General features: G+C 32.9%; 1 protein-coding gene across 1 annotated transcript in view; it reads right to left on the reverse strand.

Moving 5' to 3' along the window:
* Positions 1–2,060: 2,060 nt before the first annotated feature.
* Positions 2,061–14,149, reverse strand: part of LOC106687418 (retinoic acid receptor RXR-alpha-A) — a 21,496-nt gene continuing 9,407 nt past the window's right edge. Inside the window, exons 3-6 of the mRNA XM_024359327.2 lie at positions 7,815–7,961; positions 7,179–7,299; positions 6,164–6,391; positions 2,061–3,146 (exon numbers count right to left, since the gene is read on the reverse strand). Of these exons, the coding sequence (XP_024215095.2) occupies positions 2,854–3,146; positions 6,164–6,391; positions 7,179–7,299; positions 7,815–7,961 (789 nt within the window). The 3' untranslated portion in view covers positions 2,061–2,853. The remainder of the gene's footprint in view (positions 3,147–6,163; positions 6,392–7,178; positions 7,300–7,814; positions 7,962–14,149) is intronic.

Raw genomic sequence — 14,149 nt, forward strand, 5'->3', positions numbered from 1 at the left:
TATCAACCTTTCGGTCTTTTTACCTTTTGCCATTTTCAAACTTTTTTCTAATTCTACACCTAGTCATATTAAAAATCTTAATAATACAAATATTATACTTTACTTTATAAATATATTATGATTCATATACTACTCCATTGAAATATTAGCTGTCACTTTTTCTCGAGGCTTTTCATTAACAATGTGTAAATAAGTATGTACATAAAATTAATCTTTTTTAAGACAGATTATTATTAAATCTATATAAATTACTATGTTCTGTTATTCCTAATTTGGACTAAATTTATATTTTATATTATTATGATTTTTCCGTACTGATTTTTGTTTGTATACTGTAGACTTTCGACATAATATTACAAATAGTTCGCGTGCAGTAATTTTTAATGCCCTGTAATATTTCTTTTACTAACGTGGAGTTTTCATTGCTTGATAAATTGCTTCAGTTTAAAAAAAGGCAGATTTTCATGGTTTATTTTGCACCCCCTACACTCTGTATGGGACCTCTGGTCCAAAAAAGATCCTTCCGATTTCCTCCTCCCCTATTTCATGCTCATTATCTTTCCGCTGAGGAAGCAATTGATGAAGGTAACGCGACCTGGTTTCAAATGCCATCATGATATTAGGAGGGTTATTGAAATTTGATATTTAACGAAGGGAGGGGCCCTCCTAAGGTTATCTCCTTGCCTCACGGCCGAAGCCTTTTCCTCAGTTTATTTGCATTAATATAAATTATTGTTGTGAATGAAGCAATAATTGAAATTTGTAAGAATATGATGGAGTGGTATCCAATGTAATCATTCATAGTCCTTATCATGTAAGTTTTCATTTAAATTTAATTTGTTTTCTGATGGTAGATTTTGTTAAGTAACTTGCGCTGATTATTTTTTTTTTTAAATCTTTGTTTTCCTTGAAATTTAATGTTTAGTACCAATAACTGTCGGGGCGATTAGTTTTTAACGAAAACGAACTCCTTACTTTATGATGATAGCTAGCGAAACGATCTGTTGTAGGCTTGTGTAGGTGGTAAATGGGAAACTAGGCCTTTTGATAATCTTATCCAACGGTAGAATTCTTAATTTGATAGAGATATCATCCAATCTAATTAAGAAGAAAATATAGAAATGACTAAATATGAAAAATAAATAATAATTATAGTACCATCGATAAATTATTCTTCAGACGGAATCAATTATTTTTGTGCATTATGACACTTTCCTAATCATAAAAGTCGCCATCAAATTTTTTTTTTTTTAACTAACCATGTATCCGTAACGATATATATTCCATATACAACATTCTGTTCTGATTAGAGACGAGACAAACTTTGAGAAACCTATGTTAAAGCTAGTTTAACATTAAAATTAATATGAGGTTTAAAGCTAAACCTATTTTTAACTATGTTTTCTAATGAAGCACAGTTAACATTACATGTCATAAAACCAGCGGAAATTGTTTGTCTTATCATTTATAATTTTTATTAAATTATTTTTTTAAATTTAGCACTGTCCGAAGCCCCTGAAAGCGCTCTTTTAATGTAATTTAAATAAAAAAATTTTTTTATCAGAAACCGTTCAAGATGTTATTAGCCCTAAGGAGATTTTCATTATTATCTATTTTATGGGACATTTAACTAGCTTTCAATTGAGTTCTAGTAGCACTCTTAATATCTTATAACTCTCGAGATGCAATAAAATGCAATAATAAATACCTCAATAAAAGAAAGTCAGGTAAATCATTCCAGGTTGTATTGAGGTACATGAAGCTAAATTAATCCTATATGACCAACGTCTGCAACTCAGGATAAATCCTATTTTAAAAATAAATTTAAATAAAATAATTTGGAGTGTTAAATTTTTGTAAATTTCAGAGGACTCCTCTGCTAACAATTATTAGTATACCAGAAGAAACGTTCTTACCAACTTTGGTGCTTGTATTCGTCATTTCATGATATATTCATTAAACTACCTCACTATTGCACGGCAATTCTCCGAGACTACTCAACCAATTTGTTGTAGGTTTGACAAATAAAAATATAAAATATTTATTCATAAAAATATAGGATATATTGTGTATTATAACAACATGCTGAAAATTGTATTAAATGTGAAACAAATATAACAGTATATTAAAAATTGTATATAAAAATTCTGCTACACGATATAATAACGGATCTCACTATATGTACATAAGATAAGAAAATATATATAATCGTATTTTTTAAATGGTAAGGAAAGGGAATACAATTTCTTACAATATGTACAAGGTTCTTCATTAAATATCATTATGCTGTTCTGTCATGAGTAATGCATTGACATTATATAGTGATAAGGAACTACAATACCATATTATTTTGTGATATTCATTGGAGAAGGAGAAGTAAAAAGTAAATAAAAAAACTACTAAATCGCATCATACAAATTTTACGTACCACCCTACTTATGTCTTGAAGTTGTTTGTAGATTGGTGATCGAGTGCGTTTTTATTAGTTACCCCTATTTTCGAAAAATTAAAATAAAATTTAAAAACCCAAGAAGGCGAAAAGTATGAACAACAATTTTTATTTTTCTGTTGCCAAAAAATCTTAATTTAACATTTCTATAAGCGAATATATATTTTGTCCCTGCCAAGAATACAACATTTTTACAAAATGCAACTACGGAATGGGGAAAGACTATCTCGCCTTTCCCGTTCGAATCAATCTCGGATTTTTTCGTTTGAAACAATTGTCTTTATTTCTCTTTTAGTTATGTCACCATTATTAAAAAAATATATAATTTAAATAAATAACTATGGCGATAAAACTAAACCGTATGTCACAACAACTTAATTTATAAATAATGAAACTATGAGATGTTATGAGCTTTCGGTCACTGGTGGTGCTGAACTAGTGGGCATTGTAACGTCTGGTACGGGAGATACTGTCAACAGTTGGTATAAAAATTGGTCGAAAGGCACCTCTTTAAATCTGAAAAAGATAGGTTTTGGGAATCTTAGGCCAATAGATCTGAGAGGAGGCAGCCGGAGCAACAATTTAGTGTACCGCATTCCTTCCTGTGAATATGTTTCTTTGGCATATTGTTCCAGTAATCTGAAAGAATTATCCCTCAGGCAATCGACTTCTCTTCTTCGATTCACTCCCGGAACACCTGTCATTTATAATATCAATCATTAAACAATGTACAGAGTAAATAAAAAAAAAAAAAGAAATACTTCAATACATCTTGTTTCTGTTTTCTTTAATTTACTCTGCTTATTTTTATATAATTTTCACATGAATAGTCCTACCTTAATTTACTTTATATTTCATATGTTATACTTTTACAGAATTCACAAGTTTATACTATGTAAGTTTTAGCTCTGATGAAGCCCTGCAATGTGGGGCGACACCTAGCCGCTTAATAAATATTTTTGTACTATTTGAATACCTTTTTGACCACACTCGAACCATCTTTCTTGAAAATAAAAATTGCGTTTTCCGATTAATGGTCCTACTAAAATTCCCCAAATTAATTCCTAATTTCACTCTGATGGGTCTCACTTGTAAAAGATTTCAATTTGACATAGTTTTATTGAGCCTTCAATTCCAATTTTGAAATACCTTTTAATGGAAATATTTGCCTGGTTTTATCATTTTTTAAATATGTATTTTCATTTTGTTTAAGAAAGTTGCCCCCCCCTCACATTTTAATAGAAATTTACGATGCCATCTACTGACAGATGTAAAAAGTAGTAGGCTCGGGTAGCCATCTTGGTCTCTATACTAGAACAAGAGTGAACTGAGTCTCAAGAGCCACATTTTTTTCTGGCTGAAAACTGCAATTCACAATGGGTGAATAAACAATACCCCATTCAGGCAGAGGGACGAAGACAGGATGAAAGAGAGAAGATGACACGAGAAGAGAATATCACCGAAGATTAAGTCTTCAAGCAAAGATCAACCATCAAGTAACCTATAACATCCATTATTTTATATAACCTAATGTTATATCATGTATCATAATCAAAATTAATTAAACTAAGCCATCTTAGCAACAATCCTAACAATCTTTTAACCAACCCATATAAATTAAATTAAGAATACTGGAAGATTATTGATTGACCGTGTGTATAGATGAATGGAATATGGTCCGGGTGCGGTAAAAAAAAACAACTCAAATAGTAGATACTATTATAATTATACCAATTTAGAGATACTATTAGTAGTAGATTATAATAGTAGATAATAGTAGATAATAGTAGATAGATACTATTAGTAGTAGATACTATTATAATTATACTATTAAAAATTATACCATTTTATTGAGCCAACGTTTCACCCCACGTTGCAGGGCTTAGTCAGGGCTGTTTTGACAGGGCAGTAAAAAAAAAAAAAAAAAAAAAAAAAAACTGTCGTCAATACAGCCCTGAATAAGCCCTGCAATGTGGGGCAAAACGTTGGCTCAATAAAATAGTATGATTATCTAATATTTGAGTTTTTTTTTACCGCACCCGGACCATATTCCATTCATAAATTAAGAATAGAGGCCATTTTTCATTAATTTTAAATTCAATAATACAGTCCACTCCATTTAGTACAACTACCAGGATATTACAATTAATTTGGGTAACGTCCCCCAACTTTTACTCTGGGAATACCTAAATTACACATATTTAATAATCTAAAGAGCTATTTTGGTTTTTTACTTGTATATATTTTTACTTTGTGGTACAGACAGCGCAGTTAGAACAGAAAAAGAAGCAGTTCCTTGCACTACACAATGAAAAGGATTGTTAAGTCTTGATTTGTTTGATATGTTGTTCGGGTTTGGATTCACATATAAAATCTAAATTTTTGACCAAAGTAAACCACCGGAAATTTATATTATTTGAAAATTGTGTTCCATATGGGTCTATTTGAATAACCTGCTCCTCATTTAAAAATATTTGTTCTAAATTAGTTCAATATTAATTTTCCCCTTTTTTGTTTTTTCCAATAGTTCAAAGATAAGAAGAGTATTGCAGGGCTTTGGAACTAGCCTTATTTCTAAACTATTACTTTAAAAAAGGTCTGTACAAATAATCTACATCCTGTGGTAGATATTATCCAGGATGTTCATAAAAGAAAGAAAATGGAAACTTTTTGAGCAAAATAAACTTTAGTATTATAATAATAAACAAACGTCAGCCGAGGTTGATAATTTATATTTCTAATGTCAATCCAAAGCCAAACAAACATTTCAGAAATTCTAATCTACACGAACTTATTTGTTTTTATGCTACTTTTTTATTTTGTGATTCATTACCTCGACTAGTAATATCTAATATTATTTTGCCTGGGAGCAATTATTGAAATTAAGGATTATCTGAGACATTGGTGATTGATGCTTAAAGTGTTTTAGGATTCATGAGGAACACCGATAGTGGATTTTATAATTTTATTACTTTAAATATCAGACAAAAATCAAAATAAGAGTCTTATTGACTTCCCTAGTTTTCTAAATGTCTGCCGGTGACCAGGGAATAAAGATATATTTGTCTTTATTTAATAAAAATATCGGAGAGGTGCGGTTTACTTTTCCCTCCCTCTTAAATTTATAAAACTCGAAAAGTTGGGAAATTGAGTTGGAGAACCTACTTCATATTGCGAACATTGTGGTTAAACATAATTCAAAGAGGTTACTATACTCCACATTGCTGATAAACGCGATTGTGAGAGGCCAGTTTCCGAAAAATGTTTAATAACAGGGAAAATACTCCCAGACTAAGTAGAAATACTCGTTGGGAAATACAGTCAAAATTGTTAGTAAATTTTAGATTTTTCCCCCTCTTTCCCAATACATGGTTTCCAGGACCTCTACTTCAGAGACAATTTGACAAGGTTGTATTACATTCAATAAGAATTTCTAGGGCTTAGTGCCTGAATTCTGCCATCGACATATCTCCTCCCTACTGACAACTTTTTCGTAGCAATTTAGGAAAATTAAATCATATTGAAATTAATCTATTCATCAATGGGCTAAATTTAATTATCTGAATACTTAAAGTTTATGATTTGTCAATTAGTCATGGACCTTCCACTTGAGAGGATAGTCAAGGTGAATCAACCTGGTAATAAAATTGAAGTTTTTGAATAAAAATAAACCTTAGCAGTATCTTTATAGAATAAATTATTTAAAATACTTGCGGTTATTAAATAAAATTATGGTTTTCAGGTAATGAACTTCTATCCTATCCAGCGCCATGTTTTTCATCTTTAAAATAACTTCAGAGAGCATTCTATCGAAGCTGGTGTTGTCAATGCCAACATGTTCTGCATTATTTTTATTAAGTTTCAGTCCAGTTGATAACACTAATTGCCCTTCAACTTCAATTGAGCGATGAGAAATTTGAGCTACCATTATCTCGTTCCAAGCTACAATAAAATATGTGGATATTATAGATGGTGTTAGGTTAAGTTAAGGGTTAAGTTTCCCGACTGAAAATATAAATTAAGTATCTCAAAATTAGGCAAAAAATGCATAAGAAGATGCATTTTCAGGTTTAAATATTATCATTGTTAAGGATTATTTGGATTATAATAAATAAATATATATTCCTACTACTTTAATAATGAAATGTGTACATAAGCATTCATATTGAATGTTTTTCAGAGTTATCACATTGGCATAAAGACTGTTTTGGAATCTTTCTTCCACAACAGCAGTGGCCGAACCGCACTAGATATGTGTTGTTACTTGATAAGTTCTAAATAATTAAGATGATTGCCCGAGCTTGCATATATATTTTTTTAACTATAAACTAGGAGGTCCAACGGTTTCAAGCCTGGAGATCTTATGAAACAATAACAAGGCCGTTATGCCGAGCCTTTCATAATGCTAAAGTTAATCACTTTGAATAACATTTAATAATGAATGAAATGTGAATGTTAACATTAACTTTTCATTTATTAAGTAGTTGGAACGTATATTAATTTATGTTCACTTCATAGCAATGATTATCTTTTATTTCCTTGTTAATGCGTATACCTTCATAATAAGTGCTTTCTTATTTTAAAATCCTTAATTCATATTTTCAGTTAGGAAGCTTAACCCTGAAGCACTCTGTATAATTATAACAAGTTATACACAAAAGATATTATTAAACTTGTCTTTAATGAGTAAACTACAAGAAGAAGAGGAATAGTGTTAAACAATGTTTACCATATTTGAGGAGAATAAGTTGATCTATCACAGGAAGCGTCTTAAAACCGTGTGTTTCTTTAGCCCATAGAAGCAGGTAAACAATTTCTATATCAGCAGCTTGGATAATTGTATTCACATCCTAAGGCATATCCGAGGTAGGTATTATTGAATAGGATCGTTCAACTTAATATGCTTAAGCTATTTGTTTAACTTAGTGAAGAACAAAATATATGTATAGTCCAAGAGAAAAATGATTTTAGTCACAAAGAGTTTGAACGGAAAAAAAATATTCTTTCTCAATTTGACGTTCATAAAGATTTTCGTTTAAGCCTTTAAGAATAAATGCACCTAAATCGTTCTTTCACGATCAACTCGTTTGGTGAAAAACAACATTGTCTACATAAGAAGAATAAATAAAATAAAATAATTAAACAAAGATTGAATAACATATAACATAGATAGTTGGAAACGAAATCACCGTTTGATAGTGGTTCCTACCCAGGAGTGGAAACTAAAATATATAATGTAGGTTGGACTTTTATAGTAATTTGTAATAATATTATTTAAATCTAATTCATAAATACTTAAATGTTATTTATTGAATGACAATAAAACAGCTCAAAAGAAAGTTAAAAATTAGCTATCAAATAATACCACATGTTCGTCTGTAGTTTCCATTGGAACTGCTTGTAAACTGTTCCCAACAGCACCCTCCATAACTGTCCTAGAGCTGCCGGCGATTTGAACTACTTGAACTTCTTGAACTTCTACGCTTCGCTCCTGCATCCTTAGCCTTTCTTCCTAAAGTAAAAAAAAAAAAATTCAGCCAATATTTTTTGAATAGGTATCAAGAAATAATAACAGGTCATGGAGATGAGAATATGTTATCATAAAGAAGAAGTTATCAATATATATATAATTATCTTATTGTAGTTCACCATGTATTCCATTGCTGGTATGAGTATAGGTGAGCTACATCTCTTGAAGTTGCCTACACTGCATATGTCCAAGAGACCATGCATTTTAGCCGATTGTCGTTGTAACCAACCACTACACACATGAAATTAGAATTTTTGTTCTTGTTGCCAAACACTAATCAATTGCTTTATTTGGATAATGTTGCAGAACTTTTTTTAAAAACAATGAATATAAGTGGCAATTCTAAAGATTCACACATCGGAAAAAAGTCATTTTCATCCGCTGTGTCAAATCCATCTCGTTATTGGGGTTGCTTCTCAATTTGATTTTTCACTCGCCAGAATATTTTTAACGATTGTTGACATTCGCACATCGTCCCAAACCTGAAGGGCCATTATATTACCTAAGGATACTAATTGTAGTTTCCCAATTTCACGCACATTCCATGTCTTGAAGAAATGTTAAGACAAGGTGTTTTTCTAAATTTGATTTTATCCTTTGGTATTTCTTAGTCTATCAGTTGAAGAACGAATGATATATTTGGTGGGAAAAATGCAATATATGTTATATATGAAAGCCACTTATATCTGAATCTTGCGACTTACCAAACATCCAAAATATGTTGAGCATTGACATTGAAGTTACATTGAATAGACTCTATATTTAAATAAGTCAATAAGTTTGTCTTTTTAAGTGGCATGAGTAGTTTTTGAAGCCAATCAATATTTATACTACCATTATGTTTTGGTTTATTTAAAATGGTCCTAATTATTTTTAATCTAATGTAATAGAGTAATGCATATTACGTTAATCGTTTCGTATTATCCAGTTTGCATTATTTTTTTTTGATAATTATTTTGCTATGGAGTACTTGTTTTATCTTTTGTTTATTTTTTTGTAATGGAGCACTAAAATCAGGTTATTTTTATAACTGTATCTAATGGAATACAATTTGTACAGGACTTTTGTCTTTCACAAGTAAACATATTTTAGTCAATTCCTTAGTGCATCAGCTGTTAGAACGAATGATGTATTTGAAGGCAAAAATTCAATTCATGTTATGAGATGACCAATTATTGATTATCGAGTAGCGATTAGGTGTAAGCTTATAAAATAAACCTGTTTCATCAGCATTAATATGTCATAGCCTTCTCTAATCGTAGACCGAACCATAGATGACTAGTCGTTAGATGTTTCTGAAGGCATTCCTGCAGCTTCACCGCTGTTTTTAAAGCGTTATGCCTAGAACAAAATATTTGAATCCAATCTCTAGATATTTCTTCTCCTGAAGATTACCTGGTACTACAAGGAATAGTTTTCAAGAAATAGTTTGCTACTGCGAGTAGTATCGGACCAGAGCGAAATATTACGGCTTCTTTAGATTTTAAACCATATCAGCAAAATCCTTCGTAAAATACTCAATGCTCCTTAATTTGTTACAAATAAAATCATACATAAAGACCTTAATGTTCCCTATGTAACCGATCAAGCCCGAACCAGATATCACTCCTTCCATTATAAACTCCCTAACCCCTCAAACCCCCTAGTTTTTAACCTTTCATCCTTTTCCATTCCTGACAATCCTCCGAGGCGTCTGAAAAGAAGATGGCCACGAGACCAGCTAATGTAAAATGTCATTAGAGTGCTACCAATGGGTAGTTTCTCTACACGCCTGTAATACTCCAATTTAACTTAGATCAGATTTACTAAATGTATTATAATGTAAAGTTGTAAATAGCAATAAATAAATATTAAAAAACAAATATTAGCAACAGCTCATGAATTTCCTAAAGGGTGTAATGACGGCGTTTCTTATCTTTTAAGGTGTCGCCCTTTTCAACGATGTCTTGAATCAAGATGCTGTGAAGATATGAGTAACTTTTATCCAATTATTTAGCCAAGCTGATTTTGTTACAGGTACAGGTATTTGGTGGGAGGAACAAGTCCGGCAAGTGGGCCAACTACTGGTCCTTTTTGCCAACCCCGGACGGCTACCTAGGCTACCGTACTAACCAAGGTGGGAATGTCAAGATTCAATCTTCGGGATCGCCGAAAAATGAATGTTTAACTGCCTCAGGTGGGAATCGAACCCACAACGTTCCGAACCGAGCGCACTGGGACCTGCGCACCAACCCGCACGGCCGTCACGTCTATCAAGCTGATGTTAGTCCAACCATTTTCATGAAGGCAGCAAATGTAATATTGCTCTACTAAGTTTTTATATTAGACATAATGCTTCTCTTGAAGGAAAAAACAAAACAAACTAAACTTTAAACGATTCACTGGACGGGAATGAATTCCCTTCTTCAAACGTGGGTTTAAAGTAAAAGAACTGTCGGGGTTGATTGGTCTTAGGCGATTTCTCTAGCCTGATATCTCTTTACAGAAGGCCCACGACAAGGCGTATTCATTATAAGTTAGGAACGGCCATGCCAGAGGATGAGCCCTGGACACTGACGAAGGTAGAATAGGTCTAGGTGAGAGAGTCTGAGGTTGAGTAACAGTTCTAGTTGCCGAGATGAAGCGGACGGACTAGAACTGTCATGATAGGAGCCAGCTTACTAGTTGCCGAGATGAAGCGGACGGACTAGAACTGTCATGATAGGAGCCAGCTTACTGGTTGCCGAGATGAAGCGGACGGACCAGTAAGCTGATAAGGCTAAGGTGCAGCTCTAGTTGCCGAGATGAAGCGGACGGACCAGTGTAACCGTTAAGGATTAGGTTACAATCTTAGTTGCCGAGATGAAGCGGACGGACTAAGATTGCTGGAGAGAAGGAGAGGAGATAGGCCTTCGTCTTAGGTGAACGTACAGAAAAACAGCTTTTGCGAGCATAGATTGGCAATGAACTTCTCTATCTCAAGCAGTGTATACGCCACCTGTGCCATGACTAGGCCCAGGAAAGGATGTGGATCTACGATCAAATTTGGGGGATTTAGAGTCCCTTATATATAGGCCTAGTCCATGCGGCTGTGACCAAGAAGCGGTCGGTACATGTCTGCTTGAGATAGGTCCGTGCATTGCATTGTCATCATTTATTATTCATTGTACAGATATTGCTAAGTATTATGTACAGAAATTATTAATATATAAAAATGACAATGTCTTTTTACAAAATAATGCAATATGTAAATTTGGGAGCTTCAGTGAGCCTCGAGGTGCTGTGCTCTGGTGAGTAGTGATCGCACCGCTTGCTCCCTCTCGCTACAGAACCATTAGTTCTTAGAAAAAAATATGGGTTATTGGAAAACTAGGGCTGCCCTAGTTTTCCAATGTACTCAGACTACATGCACGTGGGTCTGCCATGAGGCCGTCTTCCTTCTGGCCTTGCTTCCAAATACCAATTGGCTTTTCTGTTATCGTCCATTCTACAGACGTGTCCATACCACTTCAGTTGCCGCTCTTGCATTGTGTCTCGCACTGATTTTACATCCAGATCATCGATTGTATTTTTTTAAAACTACTCGCTATAATTGTCTGTTTGAAAAGTCATAAAGGTAAGGCTACCATGGAGGGCGGGAGTTTGTTTAATAACTGTTGTAATACTCGGAATCGACTCGCAGCTTCAATATTTGTAAACCTCTAAACTTCAGTTCCTCATTCCATTCATCCAAGGATGTCTGAAGTGCCTCTTCAGAGTCAGTTATCAGTACAATATCATCGCTTGAGCCAGTACTGGAGTTAGGTTTCAAAAACCTACTAGTGCTCTTGGGCATCTCCTTTTACAAATCTTCCATATCTCATACATAAGGACGACAAACAGTAGGGGGCTTAGGTTGTCGCCCTACTTTACTCCATTATTATCCCTTGTGTTTCATAGATTAGTTGGGTAGTAGAGATGATTTTGTGTTCTTCTACATACTTTTTAACATTTAAGGGGCTCTCCTTTTACACGTTTCGGAACTGCAGGTGTTAATAAAGGTCGGAAGATTACTGGGATAGTTGATTGTATATATATATAGTTTTTTTAATTTTGTATTACTTAGGCTAAACTTTGTACAGTTAATAATCAGATTTGCTGTTAAGTTGATAATCATAGTAAGAGAGAAAAAATAATGGCAGTTACTCCAGATGTTAAAAAAAAAAAATCAGTTTTGAGTTGTTTGAAGTAAAGAAATAAAATGCGCATTATTTTCTGTTAAAAAGGGGTTCAATTTTTACCTAGATTATACCAGGAATATGGTAAATTTTGAATAGTTAAAATGCTAATAGTTCCTGAGATATTGTATTTTATAAACCAAACATTTTTTCAATATATCGAGAAATCAACATTTTGTGAATTTATTTTAGAAAATATAAAAACTGCCACTTCTACGAAGACAAATGATATAAATTACTTGATAATACATATAAATGGCTTTAACAAGAGCTGAATACACCTTTACGTATAATGGTTCCTGAGATGTAATTTTTCATACACCAAAAGTGTCTGTCCGAACAACTAGAAATCAACATTTGGTGAATTTAATTTGGCAAATATCAAGAAAATTACTAGTCCTACTAAGATAATTGATATAATCATCTATCAGTAGGCGCATCAACCCTGCGATGGGTCCTGGGCTCCTACCACTATGAGCCTCCGCCATTCGGCTCGGTTTTGGGCCTTTGCCTTCCAATTTCGGACTCCAAGCAGGTCTCGTGCGTCTTGTACCACGTCATCCATCCACTGGAGCTTGGGCCGTTCGATAATTGTTATAAACTAATAGAATTATGTTATAAAGTCGAGAGTGAATAGGAAGGTCTACCATGAATTAAAGAACTGATTCACAAAAACTAAAACTTAAATTCTGATTTGGTGACGTTTTGCCTAGTCTCAGATGTTTTAATGGAAGAATTGCTAGATGAAAAGAGAGATTTTTATAAAAATAAATCAGTAAAGCTCGCTAAATGCATTATTATCAACAATATTGGATTGCCGCTGAATAGGATTATGAAAAACTATAATGTAAAAACATAAAACATGTTTATATAGGTTGTTTCATGAAAGATTTCATGTGCAGTCTGATGCTTAACACTTTAAATCTAGGGTGTGAACAGCAAGCAGGAAGGTGGCAAATGCCACTTGTCTCTTCCCAAAGGATGTCTCGAATTGAAGACAAGGAATTGTTTTTATCATTTATACATGTTAATGGAGACTTTATTTTGAGACGTCAATGGTTCTTCCTTCTTTCTGCCTTGGTACATAGCAAAGGAGCTCAGCCGCTAAGGGTTTTATGATTATTTATTGTTGGTCCAATGCAATTTTTTCTTTCTTTCAATTGAAAAATTGGAATTTTTAAGGTAGTTGATTCCAATTAATTAGCCACTCTTAAGGTGGTCACAGATGGTCACTCCGTTCTAACCACAGCACGCCAAATGGAACATGGAAGGTTTGTCAGTGTGAAATCCTGTGTGGATTTTTTTGGAGTGATGCAGAGCATATTTCTAACGGTCCCATTGGTGTTTAATTTTTTACTATTAATCATGTTAAAAAATATAAATATTAATAAACAAAAATAATGATATTTTCTGCAAGCATTCAAAATCCCAATAAACTTCGATGACTATGCGATACTGAGCGATAAAGCGAAAGGTAGTCGTGCCAGGAAATGAGGGATTTAACTGGGGCATATAAAACTCCATTTACGAAGAGTAACTAATTTAATTACAGTGAAACTTCTATACAAAGGACAACCACCGAGATGATTTTTTCGTCCGTTATAAGAATGTTTCCATCAACAGAGAGTTGATATGAAAAGAACGCAAATAAAAATTGTATTCTTATCTTGTTAGGCATTATCCAAATAATTATTTTTATTACATATACTGAATGTCCCAAATCACACAAAAGCACTTTTTACTACACGTTGACTAACTTATGCTGCATTCAACAAAAGTACGTTTACAAAGTTTCTAGAAAAATGAGAAAGAAATTCAGAATAAAACAATTAAAACGAAACAACAGGGCTACCTTCTTGGTTTATTTTATACGAAATATTATATATTTTTCACTAATTTAAAATAAGTATTGACTAGTATAACTATTGACTAATACTTAAATTAAATACGGATATAAAATACGAAATAATTTTC

Source organism: Halyomorpha halys, unplaced genomic scaffold (genome assembly GCF_000696795.3).
Source record: "Halyomorpha halys isolate HHAL.00 unplaced genomic scaffold, Hhal_1.1 Scaffold962.1, whole genome shotgun sequence".
Taxonomy (NCBI): domain Eukaryota; kingdom Metazoa; phylum Arthropoda; class Insecta; order Hemiptera; family Pentatomidae; genus Halyomorpha; species Halyomorpha halys.